The following is a 24748-nucleotide window of genomic DNA, read 5'->3' as shown; positions in this document are numbered from 1 at the left end:
AAGCATGACAGCGTAAGAACCAGATCAGCATCGTGTAATGGATGAGACCCTGACTGTTCGTGTCCGCGACAAGAGTCTTTGGTCAAGTGAAAAATTTTTGTCAACATTTGCGAAGTTTGAAGGATGCGTATTAAAGGTGGAAGCTGCTTTGAGGGGGTTCTTGTGCTGACGGTCGTCTCAATTGTGGCAGCAGACGCAAGCTGTCCAGCTCATTTGGCTTGTGCAGTGCAGTGTCCGCGATTGCGCTTACGAGATTCACAGACTGACTTTCCGAACCGCTAATAGTCTCAACCAATGTCTGATCAAGAGGCAAGACCTGTTCGGTACCCAACCCTTGGACTAAGGCACTCATTGTTGGGTTGGCGGGTTCCATATACGTAGGCCATAGGATGTTAGGGCCGACTGAAATTGTTCCTTCTCCCGAAACGATATCTTTTGACCACAGAGTTTCCGCCTCTGGCGTTGGAAATGAGAAAGAATAATGCTCTGCCGGTGTACAATGCGTTCCTCTACCTGTGTTCTGGAACCGAGTATATATGCTGTTTCCAAGTGGTGCCGTACCGGACGGGACGACAGAGGGCTATTGTATGGATCAGCTGACACAACTTGTTGTCCCTGTATCCCTCGATCTAGTCAACGAAATTGTTATACTGGTTTTGCCAGCGAAAGTGTTGTGGAGTCTGCGGTTGCCGTGGAAGAAGAAGCTGGCATTGACAATAACCTTCGGTTTCGGTATTTTTGTCAAGTTATAAATATCGTAGGAATCAACATACACGCCAAGATAGTCAATGGAGGAGACATTGCGTGGGATGACATAGATGCTTTTATCTGGATCGTTGTGCAACTCTCCGTTGGCATTATCTGCGCATGTATACCAGCATGCGCGCCACTGTTGAAGTTGTGGTCGATGGAGGTTTCCCACGGGTACGGATCATCCATGCCACTGTCGGATCATCCAGGTGCGTCTGGCGATAAACCCTGGCAGAAGTCACAGAGCGACATTGCCTACCATTAGAGCTCTGAAGTGTCATTAATGACCATGCTAGGAGCGTAAGGGGTTTAAGATCAGAGAGTGGCATGGAAACTATTGGACAGTGTGGGCGAGTTCAATAATAGCAATCATTCCAGAATATGATTAAGTTACTATGCGCATCTAACTACGAAACAGTCTTAGTTTGCGCGTGTGTATCGCTCGTTCACTGTATAGGAATATAGAAATGCTTTTGCACCGCAGGGTAAAAATAGCGTTGCTGGTGTTGTTATTGTTGTATAATAGGTTAGCGTTGCTCAGGTATGTCGTTTCACGCGGAGCACGAAACATCGACTATTTCCTCCAATCAAGTGAGACACAGCCATACCACTCCCCCTAATACGCGCTACCACCTTCGCCTTATCCAACCTTTTGCAAATTCCGGAGTCTTGCCCTAACGTTAACCGCGATGTCTGGACTGCACGTATTACTCTATCTCTCGCTTTTCGAGAGATCGACGAACGGGGTAGGATTGTGTTATCTGTGCTCTACTGATACCAAGGACGTCTAACGATGCACGAGAAGTATCGCGCTTTCTCAATCATTTGGTTGGAATCTACGGAGTACTCCGAAGAAACATCAGACGACTGACAAACGTTGATGAAAACGACCGCGGTTCTTGGCAGCGCTTGCGTCCGATGAAAGGGTTTTCCCTGATGTTTCATCGACACGCTAGCTGTTTCGAAACGACACCAGTTGACTGATATCGAGGAGCTTAGTATACGGCCTCAGGATTGTTAGCAATGCAGCCGAGTCAACAACTGTGGGGCTACGTGGTTCCGGTTCCTATTATTCCGCGAATGTCATTTCCGCTTGTTCTACCTGTGAAGTCATGGTTTCCAATTGACGCCGGATCGGGGTGCCTGGCCCCATTCTATCCAAGTATAAGTAGAGGCCTTGCGTTCGCTATTTGTTTCCTTCTCCTTCGGCAGGCTCACTCTCTTGTCTCAGTCTTCCGCACCCCCGTTCGTTCTTCTCACCTACATTCGTTCGTCACTTCACTGTGTGAAGCAGGCCAGACATTCTTTTACCTTGTCTACTTGGTTTCTAACATCATTCGCTCTTTGCGTCGGCTAGCATCACATCGCCCTCCTTTGCTTCAGGACACAATGGCCTTTGCAACCAAGACCGCCCTCTTCTCGGCTTTCGCTGCCACTGTCCTTGGACATGGAACCGTCCAGAGCTTCTTGACGGACGGTACTTTCAACCAGGGATTTCTGCTACAATACTACTACATGGGGCAGAATGGCCAGACGCCGCCCGCGCATTATGGCTGGTATGTATTCTACCCACCCTAGCGGAGCGGATGTTATCCCTTCTTCCTTGACAGACCTGACATTGCGATAGGTACGCTGAAAACCTTGATAACGGATTTGTGGAACCGAGCAAGTACAGTTCTCCCGATATCATCTGCCACAAGAACGCCAAACCTGCCACTGCTACTGCAAAGGTCGCTGCCGGCGGTAAGGTAGACTTCCAGTGGACTGACTGGCCGGAATCTCACATCGGGCCCGTTATAACTTATATCGCCAAATGCAACGGCGATTGCGCGAATGTCGACAAGACCACTTTGAAGTTTGTCAAGATTGATGAGGCCGGGTACGATACCACTACAAAATTGTGGGCTGCTGTGGATATGATTGCCAACAACAACACTTGGACTACCACCGTACCTGCGAACATCGCACCTGGCAATTACGTCTTCAGGCACGAGATCATTGCACTCCATGGGGCCGGGTCCGAGAATGGCGCGCAGAACTACCCCCAGTGTTTCAACATCGAAATCACAGGATCCGGTACTGAGAATCCGGAGGGCGTGCTTGGTACACAGCTTTACACCTCCAAGGATGCCGGAATTCTCTTCAACCCTTATACCACAATCACAGAGTACAAGATTCCTGGACCTGCTCTCTTCGGATCCAAGCCTGCCAACCAGCCAAGCAACCCGCCTTCTTCTTCCCCGACCCCGGCAGCGCCCTCCACAACTACTGTTGTCAACGTGCCCTCCTCGGCGCCTTCAGCCACTGCGACCTCATCTCCCGTCAATGGAGGAAACGAGGGTAATGGCGACTCTACCCTTCCTGAGACTTTCACCCTCGATACGTTCATCGCCTGGCTTCAGAAGGTCGGCAAGCCCAAGGGGGCGACTCGCCGTCATGCTCGCGCCTTTTAAATGGTGAATGCCCATTCTACAAAAGGAACTGGGAGCTCGCCCTTAGCGGAGCTTTATTCATTTTCTTGCTATGCACATACTTCTATTATTGTATTATATGCGCCCATTGGACCTTCGAACAGCACTGCTGAATATACTTTTGTACAACCTTTCCCAGTTTTTGAGTGCCAATGATCACCTGAGTGAAGGAAGCAACCAAAAAGCACGAATGAGATTCACTTTTTCAAGCCTCCCTCACGATTGGAAGTGAAGCGCCCCGCAATCACCGGTCTGGGCTTCTCCCCATCCCAACCCTGGACTGGAGAGAAGAAGGCGAGCATGGCGAGAAACTTATTGCTCGTCCACAGTCACCACCTCACCAATCAATACCGGAAACCGGATGCTGCGCGTCCCACAAGCCAGAAATTGCGTCACAACATTGGAGCTCATAAAACCAACACGGCAGTCATCCGTCTTCATATTCGAAGCTAAAATCCAGCCTCAATCAATCACGCCCAGACGACCGACAGCGACTACTTTGAACTCATGTCCAGCACGACAACAAATGGAGGGTCTACTTTCGTCATGGCCACAGATCCATCAAAACTCCTAAGCAGAACAGGAAACGTCCATCGAAAACAAACCATGTTTATGCCTCTATCCCAAGCCATCGTAACTGTGATTGGGCTAGCCATTGTGTCGGCGCCAGACGCAGGGATACAGCTCCCTCAGAGTCGTGATCCACGTGGAACGGCCGCCATGCCTCCAAATGCTAAGTTACTTATTCTCCGCTGCGCGTAGTGAGCGTGCTATGTCACTCTCGGCCCAATGTACTCTCTCGTTAACTTTGCCTTGGGTTGTTTCGCGTATGCTTTCCACTATCGCGGTAAAGAGCAGAACTCTGCCTAGCAGTAAGTGTCTCATCTCATAAATCGTAAGACGCACTATTAGCTCCTCAAAATATAACACTATTGACCTTCCACCATCTTCGAAGCCCGTTGCTCGAATCAGCGCTCTCAATTTCCATGGCGGCGCTCGTACAGTAGGAGAATAGCCTCAATGCTTGCAGTTGGCGGCGTTGCTGTTTGGTGTTCGGGTCATGCAGGGGTTTTGTCTACGCCCAACCACAAATGCAACATGTAATATCTAGTAGATCCTAACCGGTACGTCTCCACTATCTACGCAGTTCGAAATTGGGTTTTCCTTCTGTATTATTGTGGCCATGCAAGGCCCAGTGCAAGGTAGCTTGACGGTGTTTTCGGACCGAAGAGTGAAGAGGTCTGGTAGAGTGTGCAAATGGGTATATACGAAGCGCGTATATTGACTGTATATGAAGCAGCAGATCTTATCCCTAAACGCGGCCTCTTTACTCCCGACCACCTTTCTGCTTCCTTTCCTTCTGTTTTCTTCCATTCGACACAACACTAGCTTCTCTGGTGGCGACGTCTCGGGCTCTGGAGCGAAGATGTTGTTCGTTAACCCACCCACTTTCCTGCTCCTTTCCGCGCTCACATCGACGGGACTGGCCCACAGTCATCTAGAGAAGCTCTGGGCCAACAATGTTGAGTACGAAGCTTGGGACCCAAACGCCGGTTCTATAGGGGCCAAATATCCAAGCGACACGCCATCTTGGTACACAACGAATGTTGGAGGCAACCCTTTGAAGCCTAACATGGCCAAAACGAACGATATCATCTGCGCCAAAGGGGCCAGTCCAGCGAACATGAGTGCACCAATCGATGCTGGCAGTGAACTGACCGTCAAGTGGTGGATGAGTGGATACCCATTCCCGGATGGACATTGGGGACCTATCATCGACTACATCGCTCCATGCAATGGGCCTTGTTCAAGCGTCAATCCAGCGGATCTCCAGTTTGTCAAGATTGCTGAACGTGGCTTTATCAGAACCACCAGCTCTGCGGAGGGATATTGGGCAACCAACGAAATGGTGGCCAATAACGGTACCTGGGCCATCAGGATCCCCTCAGGCCTCAAAGCTGGCGAGTACGTGATTCGACATGAACTCATTGCCTTGCACATCGCCTACGAGGCCATTGGGAAAGGTCCATACTACACGGACGGCGCGGAGTTCTACCCTCAATGTATCAGCATCAAGATTGACGGAACGGGGACGAAGGCTATCACGGGCGGTGTTGCTGCAAAATCGCTCTATCGGGGTGATGAGCCTGGCCTCGCCCTCAACATTCATGTGATGCCGAACAACAATACCAACTACACCATTCCTGGTCCCGCTCTTTGGTCAGGGGCTGAATTGGCGGAGTTTTAAAGTGTCGTAAGGAGCGGGCATCACGTAATGCGAGACCCAGTAGATGCGAGTTGTTAAGAAAGTAGCCGTAATTCGAAAGGGTTCTTCATATCCGACCGTGTCAAGGGAGGTTTTACTTGTATACTCTGTCGTGAAATATTCATTTTTGTGTCTGCACTGGCAAGTTCCCTTAAGGCACTGGTCCTCTGCGTTGTCCCGGCAGTTGTGTGGAACAAGAGTCCATCCCAAAGCTCCGGTACCAGGTTCTGCTATGCAGCGCGGCGTTGGATAAACCCTTCGTTTTCGTTACTTTATAGCGTGACAGTGACCAAGGATATGAACGTATGCAGCCGATACTCGGGAAACCAAGATGCACTATGAGCGACTAGTATATATGTACACAAATGGCTTAAAAACGTACAGCCGGTTTAAAGCCATCCACGAATACATGGCCTTTCATGGACTTTCCCCTGTGGCCTTGCCCTCGTTCGGTTTCAAATCATTTGCCGGATCGAGTTTCCTGTTCTGGCCATACTCCAGAACCTTCTTCCTCTTCTCTTCCGCTGGTTCATTGGGGTCCCGTTTCATGGCGGCCTGGCTTGGGGTTGTCTCTTCCTGGCCACCGAGGCCACCTTCCTCGGGGTGGCTAATTGGAGTCTGCGTCGATTTGGTGTCTTGCTGCAAACGTCCGTCGGTGGCGCGAGAGTTGAGGATTCCCTGGCCTTCTGGACTGCTTGCATTGGTGCCAGAGACATTGGATGACTGGCCCGGGCTGGCACGGCTTTGACCAGTGGGGCTATTTGCGTAGGTGCGGATAGGGAGCGTTGCTGTCAGCCATATCAGTACTGTTCACCTAAGAAAACGCTATGGCAGCTCTTGACATACCAACCCGCCTTGCGGAAGGGAGCGCGGCTCGGGTTGCAGCAATTGACCGGACCACAGTGAAGGCCATTATTTTGTGATTGTCCAAAGCGTACAAGTAGAGTAAGAGGTGATGTTCGGAAAAAGGCGTAGAGACTGGTCGGATCGAGTGTGGAAGGCGAAGGAAGGCCGTGTGTACATAAGTACTGTGGTAGTGGGCCCCGGGGGGTGAAGAGGCAACGCGCGCATGACGTCAAGAACATAGCCACCACCACCACCACCGTACCTGGTTAACAGACGAGCCGGCAGACCACGAACGACAACAAGTACAAGTACAGTAGAGGTATGTATGTATACCACCTTCATCACGTCCCCCTTGCAAGTCCGCCCCGACCGCGGGCATGCCGACGCGCATAGCTCTGGCCCATGGCATTTCGCACTTCTCGATCCATGTGCACCGCATTGGTCATCATGTATCTCTTCATTGCAGCCTTCAGATCCGACTTTGCACGCTCGTTGTGGCGATATGGCATCGTTTCCATATCCACCAACCGCGAGGCCAGCTGGGAGCCTTCCCTGACAACCCTTTCGAGCCTGTCGACTTGTTGTTGGCGAGCTTCGTCCGAGTCTTCGCCCGCTTTTGCAGCCTTCCGCGCATCTTCGCGCCACAACGGCACCGCCAGTCCGAGAAACTGAGCCATGGAGAGGGCAGACTTGCGTAGCAGAATGATGACCTGGAAGGGTAGGTATGGCTGCCTGCCCAATCTAGAAAACAAGATTGGATTCACGTAGTTTGCGACCATCTGGCCATGGTCGGGGCGCATGGCCGTGCGGGCTTCGTATGCTGCAAGCGCAACAAGGCTGAGACACCTCCAGTATGCGCCCTCCTTGAGAAAACCCAGGGCATTTGCGCCCAGCAAGAAAGCAGCCAGAGCACCATACCTCGACGCGATGGATCTAAGCGCATGCTTGACGTATTCCCCGGTGGTCAAGCAGTCTCGGCATTGCCGGATGATATCAGGGCCGAACCGGTCATAGGCGAACCGCTTCGAGGGATCCATGAGCAGGTCCCGAGCATGCTTCAGAAACACATAGTATTCGTTCGCCGACTCCCTGTCCGCCGTTCCCTGGATCTTGTCTGGATGATACCGCATCGTAAGCTTTCGGAATCGCGAAGCCAGTGCCTTCTCCTCAACATCAAAGGGCACCCCCAAATGGGTATAAGCATTGCCCGAGCGGTGCACCTTGAAGTCCACTTCGTATATCACAAAGGCGAAATACGCTACGTAGATGGCAAGGAGGATCTGTCGGCGGTGTCGGGCGAATCGAGGGGAGCCATGCTGAGGTCGAGGGTCACCGGCGCGTATGAAGATGCTGTAGAGGATTGACTGTAGCCACGATGCACCCTAACCCTGTCATTAGCAGCGGCAGAATGGCATCTTTGGGATATTGCTCACCAGAGGGATCAAGAAGTACCAAGCAATAAAGGCCGTAATTGTGTCAGAGTCGAAAGACCCTTTTGCCTCGATCGCCATGGTTATTAGTTGTCGAGACGCGTGGTGTTGTACAGCGGGAAGTTAACAGAGGTGGACTGCGCCACGTGGCTGACCGCTGACATAAGCGGCTGAGTTCGATGGATCTCCCTTGAGACGGTGTTTCATTGCTGAACTTCCTCTCCCCCCCATCCCCACGCCACCAGCCGGAGGCTATATTTCTTCTCCGTCATCGGTGCTTCCTACCCCGTATGTACGCTTGAGGGACAGAGTCCGCGCATCTACTCGCGGCGACTACCATACTGGCACGGAACTCGCATCCTTTTGATCTTGAATCACAGAATGGCAAAGCACAATAGCCCCTTGCTTGAGCAGCTTTCTCTCCGGGGGAGCGAATATATCAGCAACGATTGATGTTGAATGTACTAATTATCCTTCTAGGGGTGGCCGTCTCTCGGACCACGTGCACACGAAACACTAATATATCAACTGGAGCGGGCAGAAGATGAATAACCCAGGCCCCAGTCCGCTCTACATCTCCATCCCGGGAAGCTTGTCGAGCCCTAAAACAGTATCAGTGATGACCTTTGTTCAAAGAGGGAAAAGGAAGAACTCACATCCGTCGTGATCCTCGTTGACCCTGGTCTTGACACTGCATCGCTTGGCGGCATCGATGCTCTGTGTCTTCATGTCCTTGCACTTGGCTCCCATACAACCAGTCGCATCCATGCCCACCTGGAGCGCGTTGCCTTTCCAGCCAAAGACGTAATCGGCGTGCTGGCCGTAACCAGTGTTGTCGCCGTAGCTGAAGTAGAAGGGTTGAGACCCATCCGTGGGCCAGTCCGCCTTGTTGTTGAATTCTGTGGACGTTGGTTTCAGAGTCAAAATCATTGAGGTGTGTTTTTCCACTCACCAGTGGTATCCCACACAACCTCATACATCAGCTGTGGAATCCTGACTGGATGCGTAGAGGGGCAGTTTCCACCCAAGCTCAGGAAGTTGGCCGGCCCACTCGTCGGGTACGCAACGTGGGACTTGTGATCAGGGCTGTCGAGGTTCTTGCCATCCCAGCACCTATTCCAATAAGCCTTCTATCAAGCAAGCGGCTCTACCATGGTCTTACGTCGGGAAATGGATGTTTGAGCGGATCCCGCCTTTGCATGGTTCCTTCGGCAGACCCTGCGTATCGATCCTAAGTATTGCGTCAGCAGTAGCTCCCACGGTCACGACCTTGCCACCAACTTGCTGTCTGCACAAGGAGCGGCAGTGTCACCACCAAAATTGGGACCAGTGTAGCAGCGATAGCAGTTCTGCCTTTTCATGGCTGGGTCCGGAGTACGGCGGGTCGGGTCTCCGACAAGCATGCGGAATCCCTAGGGCATCCTCATCAGTAAACCGACGATCCACTAAGACGAAGGAGCTCACCGGTTTGAAAGCAGTGATTTTTCCCGGTTGTGCGGAGACATAGTAAACGAGGACGCCACCGCCGATCTTCGTGCTGAAGTCATCATTGAACTGGCGTCTGGTCTGGATGAGCGAGAGCGATTGAGTGAACGCTGGAGATCTTACGCAGCGCCCAGCTGCTTGACACGCTTGTAACTGCCATTACGAGCTTTGAAGTACAGGTTGGCCGTCCAGTAGTTGGAGAAATCTATCCCGGTCAGCTCGCGTCTCGGTCATCCTTCGTGTTGCGTTAGCATTCACCGTCGCTGAAAGCGCACGTTGTGCAAGAAGCCCCCGCCGAAACGTCCCCTTGGGTCATGGACGCATTGAAGGCGTTGCCGCCGACAATCTGATGGACATGCGGAGATGGAATCGACCCTGGATTGACCAGAGGATCCAGTCTGTCAATGACGACCTGCGCACATCCGAACCGCAGCATAGTCAGACTGCCCTGCCTCTTCATCCAGTGCGGCATGGCCAGCGCCGACACAGCCGCCGGCAGCGCAAAGAAAGTGGTCCAGAGCATTGTGCAAAAGGACTCTATAGTGACAAAATGAGGAGAAGTGAGGCAGCGATCCATCCCCGTCCAGGGGTGGTGTAAGTATTTATACGGGAACGGCGATTGACCAGGCCAAGGTGAACAGTCCGTAAACAACGAACTGCCGCAGTAGAAGAATAAGGCTATATGCCGAGACATGGGGAAAGCTTCAATCCTCGTCTACCATGTGGTAGACTCGATCAGCATCGTGCGCTGCAATATACCATGCTCTTCTGCGGTTGGAGCTGCAATCAAAAACCCTCTTCACATCCTTGCAAACACATGGGCAGCCGTTAATGTTGATGACTTCGTAGAGTATGGTGGATAATCTAGACTGTGCAACTCGACGAACCAAAAGACCCTTGCTCCTAGATCTACCGGAGAGGTTGTTGATTAAATGCACTAACAGGTAAGTGCCGAATGGGTGTGTAGCAACAATGAACTGCGTTCGTGGGGCCCTTTACACCACTCGGCCACAGAAATCTGATTGGTTAGGTTATGGCAAAACATCTACACGTACAATCAACCGTACACGAGCCATCGACGGAAATGGACGGCCGCAACGATCGTCGCAGTACAATACACCAATGGGCCAGGTATCTATGTTATGCCAGGCTGGACGCACAAGAACTTCCTGTCTGTTGCAGGCTCGGCCAAATTTCAGGAATCAACTGCCCCATGCGCCGTGAAATCTCCAAGCCAGCGGTCAAACTCCGATTCTGAGGATGCCTTCTCCACAGTCGTCGTGACCAGAGATACCTTCGCTCCTGGGATCTTATCGCGAGGGATCTCTTCCTCTGCCTGATTACCGTTAGCTAAAGGGTTCCTCGGAAAACTTGGTGTACCTTACAAAAACAAGCCTCCATTTCAAATGCTGTTTCAGGTAATCAAGGGCGCCATCTTCCTTGATGTCGCCTTTCGCGATCTTCTCTCCTACCGCGTGCGTAAGGTCTATAGTACTACGCAAAGGGTTCGTACCATGGGTGCCCAACGTCGATGCGAGGCCTACAAACGAGTCCAGGCCTGACCAGGTCACAGCATTGTCTGTTACCTCTCCAAGAAAGACATAAATGCTATACGGACTTCCTCCACTTGGCAGTTCGGCTTGGGCGAGATATACTTGGCTGGCTTCGGGCACATCCTCCCGCTTCGCTCTGCGGGCACCTCCATTTGAGCCTTCGGAGTAAAGGCGAATGACTTCCGTCACTAAAGTCGCGTTGCTCGGATTACTCGCAAGCTCGGGGTAAGTATATCCCATTTGCCGAATATCTCGAGCTTTGGCAGCAGTCCAGAAATCGCCGGCCGTGTTCATATGGAAGGGCGTAAGGGCTGCAAAATGAAGCCGTCAGCGGTTATCTGAGTAGATTGGGACTGGCATCTCCTCACGCGAATTAGCAGCAAGAGAATCGTTCAGCTTGATTGTCCAGGTTTCGCTCCCTGCGTTGCACTGCTCCACGTAGGTATCCGGATATATCGCCTGCCAGATAGCCAGATAACGATCGACATTCCTTGGAAGAATCATCAGTGGTTTACTTAACACGACCGCACTACCACTCACGCATGGTGCATCCAGAAGACGGGATCGAATGCAGACACAGCAACGGGGACCATGTGTGCTGGAGCCATTTCCACATGGATACTATCATGAACGGCCTCGAGCGAGTCGAAGGACAGAGGATCTCCGCAATTCCCGTTATTTGCAAAGGAGTCGAATGGCTGCCACCTGGAAAGTACCTTGAACAGGTTATAGCGAAGTGGCTTGTATAGGTTCTTGAACGCTGCCTCCAACGCGACATGGTTGCTCACGTTCCGTGCTGCAGTCTGCGCTTTCCTTACAGTTCTCTGCGCCTCGTTGCACATCTTGAAGTGGTTGTCCAAGGGTCCACCCGCAAGTGGGTAACCGCATCCCTGCTTGAGATTAACTCTGCTATGACCTCCTCATTCGCCACGGGACTTACTGTTCCGTTGATTTGCTTGTTATCCAGTGGGTGGAAATCAAAGTCGAAAAGAGGGTTATCAATGACAACTTTGTTGTTATCAGGCTGCGTCACCTCCACCCTCTCGGTACTGAAGGCTGTGGGAAACACTGGCTCATCTGCCTCAACCTTCTGTGCCCAGTCCCAGTAGGGTAAGCGAAGTTTACTCGCCGCCTCTTGGTACTTGGGTTTGCTGTCTCCGGAGAACCGGTTTGCGATATTGATAGCAATAGCTTGCAGTTTTTGCTAGGCGGAATCAGGGATTGACTTTTGACTTCAACAGAAGAATGTGCAGGCCTACCTCAAAGAGCAGTACATATGGTCGATGCCAGATTCCGAATAACAAGTTAGAATGCGGGCAATAACCCCGCTTGACGGGCTTCTCAATGCCGGGGTTCATTTTCACGCCATCCCAGTCGTACCTAAAGATCCGTCAGGGGAGAAAAACCCATGCCTGCAATTGTGGAAGCGTACCATGGCATTCCGTGAATACCTTCGCTCTGTCAGCAACGAAACTTTTGGATGTGGCCCAGGAACTACTGACCTGCAATCTGGTAATACGAATCGATTTCGTTCTGGTCCATGGCTTCGAACTCGGCCATGGCAAGGAGGAACAAGTTCCACATCTCTCCCGTCTTCTGGAGTTGACGTATCTCAAGACGGGGATGAACACCCCCTGTCGGTCCGGTAATGGGGTAGAACGATCCTGAAGCCTGTCTTTCATGAAAACTCCTCAACGTGGAGGCTAACGCAGAGCTTGCCAGCAGCGATGCTGTAAATGTCGTTTTGAGTTTCATGATGGGAGCAGATGTGTCCGTGAACTGAGGGAAATCCGAGATGGAAGATCTCTATTGAAAGAAAGCATTTGTACCTCAGGCAATACTTATAGGCAAAGAGAATGCTAGTCCCCTCTACCTCTTGTCGAAGTTTCGAAACCGTACGTGTGCACACCCTGCCTCGAGCTCTTCGTCCGTATTGAAGTGGCGAAGCACCAAAGGATCCTACACGCGGCCTTGGACAAGGCGAGAGCACAGGAAATAATGCGATCGAGCTTTGCCAATCCCATGAGTTCGCGAGCTTGAGGATATGAAAAACACCATTTCAAGTCATGGCTTCCAATGCGACCAACTGGAGCACCAACTGGAGCACGTACTGCCCGCTCCTGCGGACCCGAGTGACAGCCTTGGCGTTGAAGGCCTTGATCTTATAAATGCTCTCAGGGGGGATTAGAGACATAGAGGGATTGTCAGCTACGTTCATATGGATACGATTAGACATAGTTAAGATATGTACAATCAGTTATCATCCATAGTAGGATCGATCCCTTGCCCGCTTTTAGTACGTCTCTCTAAGTCGGTCAAGCTTGCGGTGAACACTCGATAAGGCCACCTGCTACCCAAGAGCCACCCCTGTTTTCCCTCTCACCTCAGCTTAGACGTCCTAGCAAATAGAGGAATCGCATAAATCTACACCCTCAGGATTTCTCCAGTCATATGCCGCTTTGGAAACAAAAGTAAGCGGCACAGGCCAATAGTGAATAAAACCCTGGGAACTCGAACAATCAAACTTTAATTCCTGAGAACAGTAGCCATGGTGTCACGGGCCTTTATCCCTCTTACAAAAGTATGATAATGCGGTTTGAGCCTTCCCATCCGTCTCTTATTAGGCCTACAAAATCCCGAATCGGTACGTTACACCTACCGGGCCTTGTTGGAAGACCAGTATCTACTCCCGCTCTGTTCACACGAATCACCACTCGCACATCCTTCACACCCGCACGCAAACATCCGCATGAGTCAAGACCTTCATGCTCTCTTCCCGCACTGCAGTGCTGCCACCACCAACATGCGTCACCGTGCCTGGCACTTTTTGCACCCTCAATCCGACAAGCTGTACCCAGCTGCGCACTTCGTTTCCGAACAACCATCAATCTTGGAAAATGAGCAACAGTTTCCCTGTGTCCCACGCGGCCAAAGCCCTGCGCATCACTAGTGGCTTCACTTGCCTTCCTAGTCGATCGTGGCCCTGGTAAGTGTACGCTTTTTCCGCCTCACGCATACCCAATATAAAAGAGCGCTGCCTACTTGTTCCAACAGACACAGGCGACGCACCTACATGTCCACTTGAATAGTGCATCTGCGGCATGCGGAGTGGCATAGCGGAGAGCGGAGATTGAAAGGTTCACTTCCATGGCACGAGAATGCGGAATTACGAGCCGCATTATAAAATCGCGCAGACGATGATGGGGAGGTTCTCGGTTGACCTATCAATAGACATGCGCTATGCTACACCTTCCCGCTAACCGGAGTACGGGGTATTTAGAGGGACAAAACAATGCCAACATCATATTATCATGTTGGGATACGAGACGGCCGGGCTCCATATGTTGATAGCCACATGCCTCCTCATCTGCCGCAACTCCAGCATGAGGGAATGTCCCCTGCCAGTCCAGTGAAGAACGACAGCGAAGTCCTGGAAACTGGAGTTAAGTTCTCCATTGTCTATCTGATAATATCCCGAAGGGGACGGGAGGACGGAAAGCAAAATCAAGACTCACAAAGACAAACTCCATCGGAGGGGTCCTGCTGTGCAGTAAACCATAATCTACGTGAATTATCCAACATCTACGTCTAGGTGATATAAGTACACGCTTCACAGCAGGGTTAAGGACTAGCAGATCTAAAACTTGTACACCTGGTCCTTGCTATATCCAAGCTCCTTCAGGTAGCCAGAGAGCTCGCCCTGGTCCGCAGGGCTCTTCTTGCCACCGCTGATGGCCTTGTACATTCCCGGGGGACCGCACACGAAAATCTTGATCTTGTCACCCTCCTTGGGTTCTGGGAGTACCGTCTTGAGGAGCTCCTTGGTAACCAAGCCCTGACCTCCCGCCCAGCCTTCCGGCGGGTTGTCCAAGACGTAGAAGGCCCTGAATCGTTGGGGATAGGTGTTTTCCAGACGTGCCCATTCCTCCTTCAACAAGATATCATCATGGGTAAGGTTGCCAAACACTAAGGTAACCTTGGTCTTGTCCTCGGGGTTCTTGAAGATGGCGTTGGCAAGCTGCCACATGGGGGTAATGCCGGTACCACCCGCAATCAGGGCGATGTGCTCATGCTTATTCGGAGACCATTGGTACTTCTTGATAGGCCCTTTGACATCAAGACGCTGACCCGCGGCCATGTTATGCAAGTGCTCCGACATAGGCCCGTTCTCATACCGCTTGACCAGTAATTCGATGGATCCCTTCTGATCTAGGCAACAATCAGTACAGAAGCAGAACAGTCCCTGTGGCGTTACTCACCAACATCACTTATGGGCGTATACGGTCGAATGACAGGTTTCTCCATCTCAGGACCCTTGTACTTGGTGATGACAGCAGAGGCAACCGGCAAACCGCTCTCCATGTCCGGCTCGGGCAGCCTGAAGGTGAGCCTCTTCGTGTTATGATTGACAATCTCTGTTTTCTCCAACGGCAACGAGAGGAAGCCCTGATCGCCGCCCTTGAAGGCGACCTTTGGCTCTCCGCCTGCAGTCTGTTTGGCAGCATCGGCGTATTCAGGGTATCGCCGGCGCAGAACATAGTAACCGACGACCATTCCGCCGATTGCGACACCGGGAACTAGCAGGTTCGGCCCGCCCTTCTTCTTCTCAGACGCTTCACTTGCGTACCGACGTACATGCTGCGCAATTGTCAGCAAGCAGACGATAGGTGGGAGGACGGAAAATGGAGCGCCAGCAAAATCCAGGCCAATAGAAGCCTGAAATGGGTCCATACCTGCCGCAGGGTGTTCGCGGGGCGAAATACTTGTCTTGCAAACATAGCGAAAGACGAGGGGTAGGCGTTCGGGGAGAATAGATGGACGAGTGGATTGCGACAGGTCAACAAGTGGTGAGCGAGTAGAAATGAGGTCACCAGCACGGGCCACTGGTTCCTGCCAGGCACCCGGCCCGAAGTCAACCCGAAGATATCCCCAATTATCTATCTATGATCATGGAACGCAATATCATAACGCCAACCCGCTGCTCGCTGTTCTTCTTGGAGAAGGAAAGTAATTATTTTTGATGTCGGGGAGACATATGCCTCTTGGCGGGCGCAACCGAAACGCTACCATGTTCGATTACCTAGGTGCCGTTGATGCGGAGGAGACCGCCCTTAGTAGAATCATCCAGCTCGCCTGAACATTGTTCAAACTCTCTGGACATCAACTGTACAGGTCACGATGCTCCCTTTGTCGCCTCAGCCACTCCTACGCCTTTGTCTGGATTTGGAACACAGCACATTCGGCAACGAGACGGGCTTGGATTGTTCTTTCACCAATGGCAATATTGCTCAACGACTGTACAATGCTTTAAGAGCCTCCCTAAACAAAGTCCCCACAATGTACCGCAAATGAGGCCGGCGCATATAAAGGGGGACCTGCCAATCTCAAGGACGTTTCTCCTGCGTCCCACTTGAGTGCTTCTTCAGTGTCCACACAGGTTCTGTGACCGCACTATCACCTCCTCCGGCTATTGGTGATCTGGATCACCACGCCCGATACTGGGGTTGCAGTTCCTTGAACCTTTGGACAAGTAAGACAGCACTCATCTTCTCTACACTGAGACATCAGCGCCTCCCATAGCAGGCACTATGGGTCTCAAATTCCGTTTCAGCTCGAAGGCAAGGAGGAGTAGTCCCCAGACTGCCGGTTCAGGCCGGGAATACACCTCCTTTTACATGCAGACGAGCCCTGAGCGCTCGGTGGAAGACCTCCTGGGCATGTACGGCGAGTTTATGCTCGAGCATTCGACTCTCGGTAACTTCCTCATGGACGAAGATGACGACGATGACTACAATCCCGCAACAGGATCGTCCGGGCATCTTCCAGCGGTCGATGCTGAGTTTTCCGATGTCGATTTAGAGAGCCCGCAATCCGTCAATGGGTGGGCTTATAACCTGCTGCGCGGGTATGAGGACATCTATCCGATGACGCCAACGGCGGACCCAGTAGCCAGCTTCACGAACGACGTCCAGAGCTTGGGCTTCGACGTCATGCCTAGGAACTTGGACGTCATGTTTGACGCGGAGGACCCTGATTTGGGTGCGAGTGAGCAAACTCATGGGGACCCTGGAGCTGCATTCGCCGTCGCACCTGCCCTTGTTGCTGCCCAGCCGGAGCGTATCGGAGCTGAAGACGAGGTGGACTGCTCTGAACCCACCTGCATTTCCCTTCCAGGACGCCCTACCGAAGTGACCGTTGCTCGTGAGAACGATACTTCTGCCGTCGAACACTTCTCCGGCGTCTCCATGGAGCAGGCCTCCAGAGAGCATGAATCTCATACTCACGTACATGCAGACTCGGGATCGGGGACGTCCCAGGAAATTCAGTCGCCCACGTCTCAAGTGTACTTCCGCCCACTCAGCAAGGATCAGTGTGTCAACGCGCAGGACGTCCAGTGGTGGGATCCTGCGACGCGGGATCTCCTGATTGAGATTTATGAAGGGGCCAGCTCAATCCGCACTGTTCCATTGTCCACTGCCCCCAATCCCGGACTGACTGTCGACACTGGCGTTCAGAATCCCTTCCTTGGAATGTCGGCACTCCTTTGGCGCCGTGTGCTGCGGGACGCTGTCGCCCTCGCTCGCCAGAATGAATATAATGAGTCTTCGTTCTTCGGCCAAATGGTCGAAGCGGACGTAGGGTTTCACCACAAGGGCTCCAGTATGCGTCTGGATATGTCTTACACACATTGCGGACGAAAACACACAGACACCGGATGCGATGAGCCGAAGTTACGACAGTAGACACGCCGGGCTTCACAACCCAATGTGTATCGCTGATATACGTTACAACGTCAGGTAAGTTATGCGTCCCTGACTCGGCTGATTGCGGGACAGAAAGACGCCCCAGATGCCCTTGACCGGGCGGAAGAGGGAGAGGACAAATTTCAGAACTTTGGAGATTCGAATGTCGATCTGGAAAATCTCCCATCGGAATACCTGGTATGTTAGCCCCCCAGCTTGCCACTGACACATACGTCCAGCTTGCACTGCTTCACCCGATCATCCTTGTGGAAGACCATCACCCACACATTTCCACAAGGAGGAATCTCTTGGCATCGATGACGACTTATTGTAGACTTATCGCCCATCCCACGCACCAAGTCGATGAAGGGTTTTTGTGGGTTGATGCCCCAAGTATGTCTCTTCAGAGAGCGAGGTCGCCGATTTCCTCAACGGTTTTCTCGACCGTATCAAGGGTGGATCGTTTCGTGCATTCGACCACCTCCTGGATGGTAGTGATTTGCGCTGTGAATGCCCTCCAAGGAGTAGTGCCGGATTCCCGCGCTCTTTCTGATAGCAGCGGCGCCACGGACGTGCAAGGCCTGTACGACAATAGTGCTCATGAATCGAACTGCATTTCGGGAGCCGGTTCAACTGACCTAATTTTGCTGAGTCTAATTGCCTAGGCGAGCCACGGAGACGAGAACAGAAAGCGGCGGTACACTATGTAGATAATAGATGACCATAATCATGACAATGTTATTTTGTCTTCGCGAAAACCAGATGCCGAGCGAGACCGTGATCGGATGCCCCAGCGTAAGGTGTGGAGTAGCCATGGCGTGGCATAGATTTCTAAATTTGGTCGGGGCCACCATATAATCGCGATCACTTGTTCGGCTGAGAGATGGATTTTCCAGTATTTGCAATGCAAGCAGTGAGAGATAACATGACAGTACGCGAATGCAAAAGAAACACAGACGCGGAACGCGGTTCTTCTTCATCATCGTTGAGTGTATGTAGGCATCCCACAAGCAAAACATGGGCCACAGCAGGTGCAGCATGCATGCCTGATTCGAGGGGGCTGGATATCTGGAAACTGAGGCAGCGGGCACGACTCTCGCCAATCCATGGGCGCGCCACGCAACCGTGGTAACGAATGTGGGTCGGTTTGGCAGAGCTTGGAACAGCAGATGGCCACTCTTCTAGAGCATCATTGGGCGTTGGACACGGGACTGGACGCTTCGCCCTTTCTTCGGGTAGAGAGTTGTTGATAAAGACACTACTCACGAGAAGCTCCGCATACGGCGATAGTCAAACTCGTATTCGGCTGTCGCTGTCTTGTAGGCCAACTACTTGATGGTCGAGAGCCAGGCGCACCATGAGGTGGGACCAAGGTGTGCTGTGGACAAGATGCAGTGAGGTGCTATGGACCGGCATCAGGAATCTCTTCTTCGTCTTCCAGCTTATTACCATGGTATTATGGTGGTGTTGATGTGACAGAGCAGAGCAGAGGTACGGTCGGTAGTATTGATAATCGTAGTGCTACTGCATGTGCCAGGATGGTGGCGCGCTATCCTCGTGCGAGGAGTTCCGTAAACGGATAGGGCTTGTGCAGTGGCCAGCATGTCAGCATGGAATAATGTATTGGAATCTCAGCGCTCACACTGGACCGTTTCCCAGATGGCAAATATCGATAGAAAAGATGGAGATGACAAAGTCAGAGTCTCAGCTGCAAGTTTATAATTATCATCAAGCTGGAGGAACCACCGAGTCATCCGGTCGGAGCGCAGACTGATGCCTTTCTTTGGTCGAGAGACCAGTGGCGGCTGAACAGCCACCGACTGGCGTCCACGGATCGTATCCTTGTCGCGATGGGGGGGAACACCGTTAGACATGGTTGAAGGTCTCGGAGACATGCATGCCATGGATTAGTGACGCGAACATTTGAAAGAGGCACTTGGATCCGATGCGTGGACGTTGAAAGAAGCGTGGGACGGCTTGGCTGCGCTAGCCACTTTGAGGACGCAGAAGTCCAAAAATAGCATGCACCACTCAGCCGACGCATCCGGGGCGCAACACACCAGAACAGCAACACCAGAAAACCTTCGAACATTGTGCTGCGTCATCACGTCCGTCTCCACCCAATATTTGTGCAGCCCACACACCATTCGCTCTCCCGTCTCTCTGGCCAGCCACGGACCCTCCGCTTGCCGGTTGCCATGCGCGGCAGGGTTACACCCGAACTGACAGCGGAGGTGAGGTGCCACACGAGCAGTAGTCAGTCAATCATGGCGTCCTGGCTGGTCTCCAGACGCACACCTACTACTGTGAAGGCCATAGGGCTGTGCCGTGAACCGTCGGTCAGCTATCGATTGACCGTATTCTCCGGGATGTTGCCTTCTTGGGCGATCATGTGAGGACGGTGGCCAGCAGCCTTGAAATATGGGATGGACATATAAAGGCCTCTCGATTCCTTCGAACGATCCATCATCATTAGCAATTAGCAATAATACCATTTCTTTGCTACGTTCGCTTTTGGTTCTCACGTTCTGAGCCGCCGTTCGCTACCTCGACAACTTACCTCTATCTCAACACTCGCACTTTCACTCGGCCCTCTCTCAACCCCTCGACAACTTCTGGCTTGTATCGCCTCCGGTAGAAGCTCAAGAGTCGTACAAGATGCGGTCTTTTTCGATCGCGGTCGCTACCCTCCTGGGCACCGCTGCCGCGAACCCGCTTGCGCAGAATGAGTATCAGGTGTACAACCCGTACCCTACCGGTGCTTATCCTTCCGAACCTCCATCCTACCCACCAAGCTCGACGCCGCCATCCTATGTGCCGAGCTCAACTGCAGAATATCCGCAATACACACCCAGCTCTACTCCAGCTTACCCTCCCTATGAACCAAGCTCCACTCCCGGATATCCGCCATACGAACTCAGCTCCGTTCCGTCCTATGAGCCAAGTTCAATCCCGCCATATGAGCCAAGTTCAGTCCCGTCATATGAGCCAAGTTCAGTTCCTCCATACCAGCCGAGCTCTTACCCTCCGTACGAGCCGAGCTCTTACCCTCCATACCAGCCGAGTTCCTATCCGCCTTCCGAGCCGAGTTCCTATCCGCCTTACGAACCCAGCTCCTACACGCCCTATAAACCCAGCTCCTATCCTCCTTACGAGCCGAGCTCTTATCCTCCCTATGAGCCGAGTTCCTATCCCCCTTATGAACCTTCTCCCTCATCATACCCCGTGTACCCACCCAACCCCACTGGGTATCACCCACACCCTCCGCCCTCGTCCTATCCCGTGTATCCGCCGCACCCGACCGGTTACCCGCCACACACCACCAAGGACACGACGACGTATACCACCACGACCGAATACCCAATCACGAGCACATATGGTACGCAAATCATCACCACTGTGACTACGAAGACCATCACGGTCACGTCCTGCAAGAAGGGATGCGGTTACGAGCCAACTTCCGTGTCCGTCTATCCCACTTACCCCGTGGAGCCTTCGTATACCCCCACTACCATCACGAAGACTACTTATACCTTTGTGCCGTGCTCGACCTCTGTTGGCCACAACGGACCTTCGGCAATCTACAGCACATACCTCACAGCTTCCTGGTATGAGACGACGATCACCACCACCAAGCCTGTCTACCCAACCATTGCACCGCCTCCTGTTGTAACCCCACCTGTCTATCCAACGGACGAGTGCCCGCCTCCAGTCACAGTTACCGTGACGGTTACAGAGACGCCCGGCTATCCTCCCTACGGGTACGAAACCAAAACCTACACTGTGACGGAACATGGCACGAAGACCACCATCACGGTGACCATTCCCGCCACAGAGTATCCCACTTATCCCACCGAGAAGCCGAACCCGCCCGAGACTTATGAGCCGGAGCCGCCAAAGACATACGAGCCCAAGCCTCCCCAGAGCAGCTACGAGCCTGAGCCTCCCACATCCAGCAAGCCCAGTGGCACGGGCTATATCCCGCACCCCACCGGCTACGTCCCATATCCCACCGAGAGCCCCCCATATCCCACCGAGAGCTCCCCATATCCCACCGAGAGCTCCGCATATCCCACCGAGAGCTCCCCATATCCCACCGAGAGCTCCGCATATCCCACCGAGAGCTCCCCATATCCCACCGAGAGCTCCGCATATCCCACTGAGAGCTCCCCATATCCCACCGAGAGCTCCTCTGCCCTCGAATACAGCAGCACGTCTCGTGTAGGGCCTAAGCCGACCGATATCTACTATTACGCTGGAAAATGGTAAATTCCGGGCCTCAGACTACGACTCACTTTTGGTTGTCACTGTTTCGCGTTGCGTGGAATTTAAGTGCTAATGCGGCAAGCCGGGGGAAAGTGGCTATCTAACGACTCTCCTTGATCTTCATGGTGCATAGCGTCCATTCCTTACTGTGCTGCATAGATCTGGAGTTTGGGCTGTGGGTCTTCTTTTCGATTCTTTTCATCTCTATAATTTTTTTTTTTTTTTTTTTTTTTTTTTGAACATGGTGTAGTTGCTTGGATCGATTAGTCTATTGATCAGATTGAGCTTTGTAGCGCTTCTATTTAATGAACCAACTTCCTACGCTCCTTATCTTCTGGTGTGATCATGGATCGCCTTCTGCTTGCAAGCGACTTGAACAAACATGCAATATACGAGGGGATTCGTCGATGACGAAGCCCGTCATTGAGTCATTCAATAATGCAAGAGGGAGGAAAATCAATAGTCGGTAAAACCGGATGGCTGCCCTAATTGGGTGACCGCAGCATTCTCGCAGATGCCACCTCGTATACGATACGACAGAGCTAGCCCCACTTCTTTTTGGCAGTCGGGTTTATCGATAACGCTGGGCCATGCCCAGGTGGTCCTTTGGATGCACATTCCTAAACAAGAAGGTTGTTTTTCTTAGACGGGGCAAAATAATATTGCGTGCATGTCAATAAAGTAAGAAACATTGAACTGTTGTCCACGAGGATGAGTGAGTTGCGGTAGTAACCGATTGAGGGTGATTGTGGAATTAGGCCAGTTATCATCCAAACAAATCCAGCTGCAGTCGATGGCAATGTCACATTTACCACGAGACGTGCATCTACAAGTAGTCTACAGTAACACTGCATACTGTGTAGTAAGTACAAGTAAGTATGGAGTCTCAGAGGAAGCATGCCGTTGTGTAGCGCCACACCTATGACATCATAACGTCTCCAAATTTAGAGAGGCGAATGCGCACCGCCACACCCTCCCCTCGGTGCTGACTCGGACATTTTGCCCTCCCTGATAAGCTTTCGCCGCGCATCCTTAGTGCAAACGAGGTGGTCTTTGTGCCTCTTGTCTTTGTCACCAACAATTCCACCTCCTACTCATCAGTAAGTACCCGCGGGTAGAGGGGACCATTGAAAGTGGCCGCCAGAAGCATGCTGCCGCGACAACAACTTCTTCTCAAAGAACCATCGCGAATGACGCCCAGAAAGAGCTAGTCTCATAGCATTTTTTTCATCCAGATGTCGTCGGTGACGTCCCCGTTGGCATCTCTATTTCGGAAGATGGGACAAATGGGTTGGGTTTAAGCGCATGATGGTGGAGTGGATAGGAGCTGCGGTACTCCGTACTCTACCTGCTGTCTGGCTGCGGATAGTCGCCCCATCTCGAAACTGACGACTGACGACTTGGCACGCAGCCGCTAAGAGCTTGTTACATGAAGCCAAGTCGAGGCGTCTCATGCGAACTGGTGCCGCACTGGTTGTACTTGGTACACAGTAAGTAGGCATGCCGGCTGTCGTGATCTCGGCATCAATCAGATGAAGCATACGATGCCCCGAGCTCGGCAGTGTGCAGTGCAGATAGCAGGGTCCATCTGGTCGGCAACAAGGGCGTTCCTCAATGACGCGACTTCGGCCAAGCATTGCATGTCGGGGCCGAGTGACAAACAACAGAGACCTGATAACAGTTGGCTTTCATACCCTTTGTGCACGTTGCTCCGCGCCGCCGACTTCACAACGATGGTGATTGAACTTGACCACGGAATTCTCCATAACACACATTCTGGGGGATCTACGCAGTCCACTATGTAGGTAGCTTTGGACAATCCGTGGCACTGATGACCACTGCGGATTGACGTGAGTAGCTCTTTCTTCTCCCCTTCTTTCATCCGCCTGCCATTTACTGATGCAGTCCAGACGAGATTCACCTGCGCAGGAGATGGGCAAGGGATAGGGTGTGAAACCATACGCAATTCACAAATCCCGTCGCAGTGGTCCATGGGAAAGGGGTCCAAGGCCCCATACTTGTGTGCTCGTGGGTTTCCAGGCACAAGGGCCTAGGGAGCAGTCAGATTTGCGATCCGAGTCCCGCTGTGATGGAAGCGCCACGGGCAATCAGCCGTGCGGGGGAGCTCGTGGCATGTGAGCCGACGGAGTACTCCGTGCAGTATCGTCCCTTTTCTCCTCCGTACTCAGGTATGTTACGGAGTACTATTCTATACAGTACCTCCGTACCGCCTCCATGAATGTCCCTGCCTCAACTTCATACGTCCAGCAGGAGGGGACTCGGGCCCAAAGCAGCAACTGAGCATGAGGGCAACTTCGGCACCGAGCACGCAAGACGGGTCGATGAAGAGGAAATAATCACATCACCTCGACGGACCCCACAGGACTGGTGTTGTGGCTTCGTGCAAGAGGGCTGAGGTCGCTGAGGGCGCTGCCAAGGTTGATGCCAAGTATATCGCAATCGCATAGCAGAATTGCGTTAGAATTCCCCCCATGTCCCCATGTCAGTTCCCCCTCCCGATTCCCCTCCATCCCTCGCACTAATACCGACTTCAGGGTCTTCCCGCCATGCAAAATCCCAGACTACGATTCACCAGCAAAAAAATTCCGGATCTCATCCTTTTGCTGCAAGTACTGTAGTTCCGTACTTCGTACACCCTCATCAAGCACCCCCTCTCGTCCGGAGTCCCGGGTATGGTCTCGCCTCTGGCGCTCCGCAACATGCACGCTCCCGGGATAAATGCAACACCAGCCTAGATCTCGGTAGGCGGGCGCCATGGACGGAGCGAGGCTTCTCCTCGCAGGCCCAGTCGCTCCAGCTACCTGGGGTGAATGCCACCACCACTCTGCTTTCCCCAGCACGTCATCTCCACAGGCGAGTCCCAGGACATCTCTCCCTCTCCCGCTCCTCGTTCTCGATCCCCATCTTCTGCCTCCAA

The 24748-nt window shown here is 52.5% G+C and overlaps 10 protein-coding genes across 10 annotated transcripts; 4 read left to right on the top strand and 6 right to left on the bottom strand.

The window, feature by feature from the left end:
* Positions 1-2160: 2160 nt before the first annotated feature.
* EI97DRAFT_363527 (glycoside hydrolase) lies at positions 2161-3017 on the top strand (the record flags this gene model as incomplete). The annotated part of the gene is made up of 2 exons (XM_033794988.1): positions 2161-2306; positions 2378-3017. Coding segments are annotated over 2 exons (786 nt in total), but the record flags the coding sequence as incomplete, so codon positions are not given.
* Positions 3018-4496: 1479 nt separating this feature from the next.
* Positions 4497-5907, top strand: EI97DRAFT_437272 (glycoside hydrolase). The gene is made up of 2 exons (XM_033799304.1): positions 4497-5814; positions 5870-5907. Exon 1 carries the CDS (start codon positions 4648-4650, stop codon positions 5467-5469), a length of 822 nt encoding a protein of 273 aa, XP_033649627.1. The 5' UTR covers positions 4497-4647; the 3' UTR covers positions 5470-5814; positions 5870-5907.
* On the bottom strand, positions 5905-6225 carry EI97DRAFT_386585 (uncharacterized protein; the record flags this gene model as incomplete). The annotated part of the gene is made up of 1 exon (XM_033796077.1): positions 5905-6225. A coding segment is annotated over one exon (321 nt), but the record flags the coding sequence as incomplete, so codon positions are not given.
* Positions 6226-6674: 449 nt separating this feature from the next.
* On the bottom strand, positions 6675-7844 carry EI97DRAFT_462283 (uncharacterized protein; the record flags this gene model as incomplete). The annotated part of the gene is made up of 2 exons (XM_033801257.1): positions 6675-7715; positions 7767-7844. The coding sequence occupies 2 exons, from the start codon at positions 7842-7844 to the stop codon at positions 6675-6677; spliced, it is 1119 nt and encodes a 372-aa protein (XP_033649625.1).
* Positions 7845-8274: 430 nt separating this feature from the next.
* On the bottom strand, positions 8275-9771 carry EI97DRAFT_485504 (uncharacterized protein; the record flags this gene model as incomplete). The annotated part of the gene is made up of 8 exons (XM_033802141.1): positions 8275-8365; positions 8420-8662; positions 8716-8876; positions 8926-8994; positions 9045-9175; positions 9228-9324; positions 9372-9453; positions 9507-9771. The coding sequence occupies 8 exons, from the start codon at positions 9769-9771 to the stop codon at positions 8334-8336; spliced, it is 1080 nt and encodes a 359-aa protein (XP_033649624.1). The 3' UTR covers positions 8275-8333.
* Positions 9772-10235: 464 nt separating this feature from the next.
* EI97DRAFT_470699 (Di-copper centre-containing protein) lies at positions 10236-13046 on the bottom strand. The gene is made up of 8 exons (XM_033801787.1): positions 12304-13046; positions 12234-12252; positions 12061-12181; positions 11742-12005; positions 11342-11691; positions 11170-11291; positions 10634-11112; positions 10236-10584 (listed from the first exon to the last, which is right to left on the bottom strand). The coding sequence occupies exons 1-8, from the start codon at positions 12554-12556 to the stop codon at positions 10444-10446; spliced, it is 1749 nt and encodes a 582-aa protein (XP_033649623.1). The 5' UTR covers positions 12557-13046; the 3' UTR covers positions 10236-10443.
* A 966-nt stretch (positions 13047-14012) lies between these two features.
* EI97DRAFT_437268 (ferredoxin reductase-like protein) lies at positions 14013-15605 on the bottom strand. Its single transcript, XM_033799303.1, has 3 exons — positions 15535-15605; positions 15061-15439; positions 14013-15010 (listed from the first exon to the last, which is right to left on the bottom strand). The coding sequence occupies exons 1-3, from the start codon at positions 15577-15579 to the stop codon at positions 14439-14441; spliced, it is 996 nt and encodes a 331-aa protein (XP_033649622.1). The 5' UTR covers positions 15580-15605; the 3' UTR covers positions 14013-14438.
* A 784-nt stretch (positions 15606-16389) lies between these two features.
* Positions 16390-18209, top strand: EI97DRAFT_446074 (uncharacterized protein; the record flags this gene model as incomplete). The annotated part of the gene is made up of 3 exons (XM_033800004.1): positions 16390-17436; positions 17599-17742; positions 17784-18209. The coding sequence occupies 3 exons, from the start codon at positions 16390-16392 to the stop codon at positions 18207-18209; spliced, it is 1617 nt and encodes a 538-aa protein (XP_033649621.1).
* A 1862-nt stretch (positions 18210-20071) lies between these two features.
* EI97DRAFT_235922 (uncharacterized protein) lies at positions 20072-21883 on the top strand. Its single transcript, XM_033793998.1, has one exon. The coding sequence runs from the start codon at positions 20203-20205 to the stop codon at positions 21811-21813; it is 1611 nt and encodes a 536-aa protein (XP_033649620.1). The 5' UTR covers positions 20072-20202; the 3' UTR covers positions 21814-21883.
* Positions 21884-23126: 1243 nt separating this feature from the next.
* Positions 23127-24053, bottom strand: EI97DRAFT_235905 (uncharacterized protein). The gene has a single exon (XM_033793997.1). The coding sequence runs from the start codon at positions 23801-23803 to the stop codon at positions 23339-23341; it is 465 nt and encodes a 154-aa protein (XP_033649619.1). The 5' UTR covers positions 23804-24053; the 3' UTR covers positions 23127-23338.
* Positions 24054-24748: the final 695 nt, after the last annotated feature.

The sequence above is a fragment of the Westerdykella ornata genome, assembly GCF_010094085.1.
Source record: "Westerdykella ornata strain CBS 379.55 unplaced genomic scaffold EI97scaffold_44, whole genome shotgun sequence".
Classification (NCBI taxonomy): Eukaryota; Fungi; Ascomycota; class Dothideomycetes; order Pleosporales; family Sporormiaceae; genus Westerdykella; species Westerdykella ornata.
Note: the sequence above shows the minus strand (reverse complement) of the source record. Positions and strands in the feature narration are given on the sequence as shown.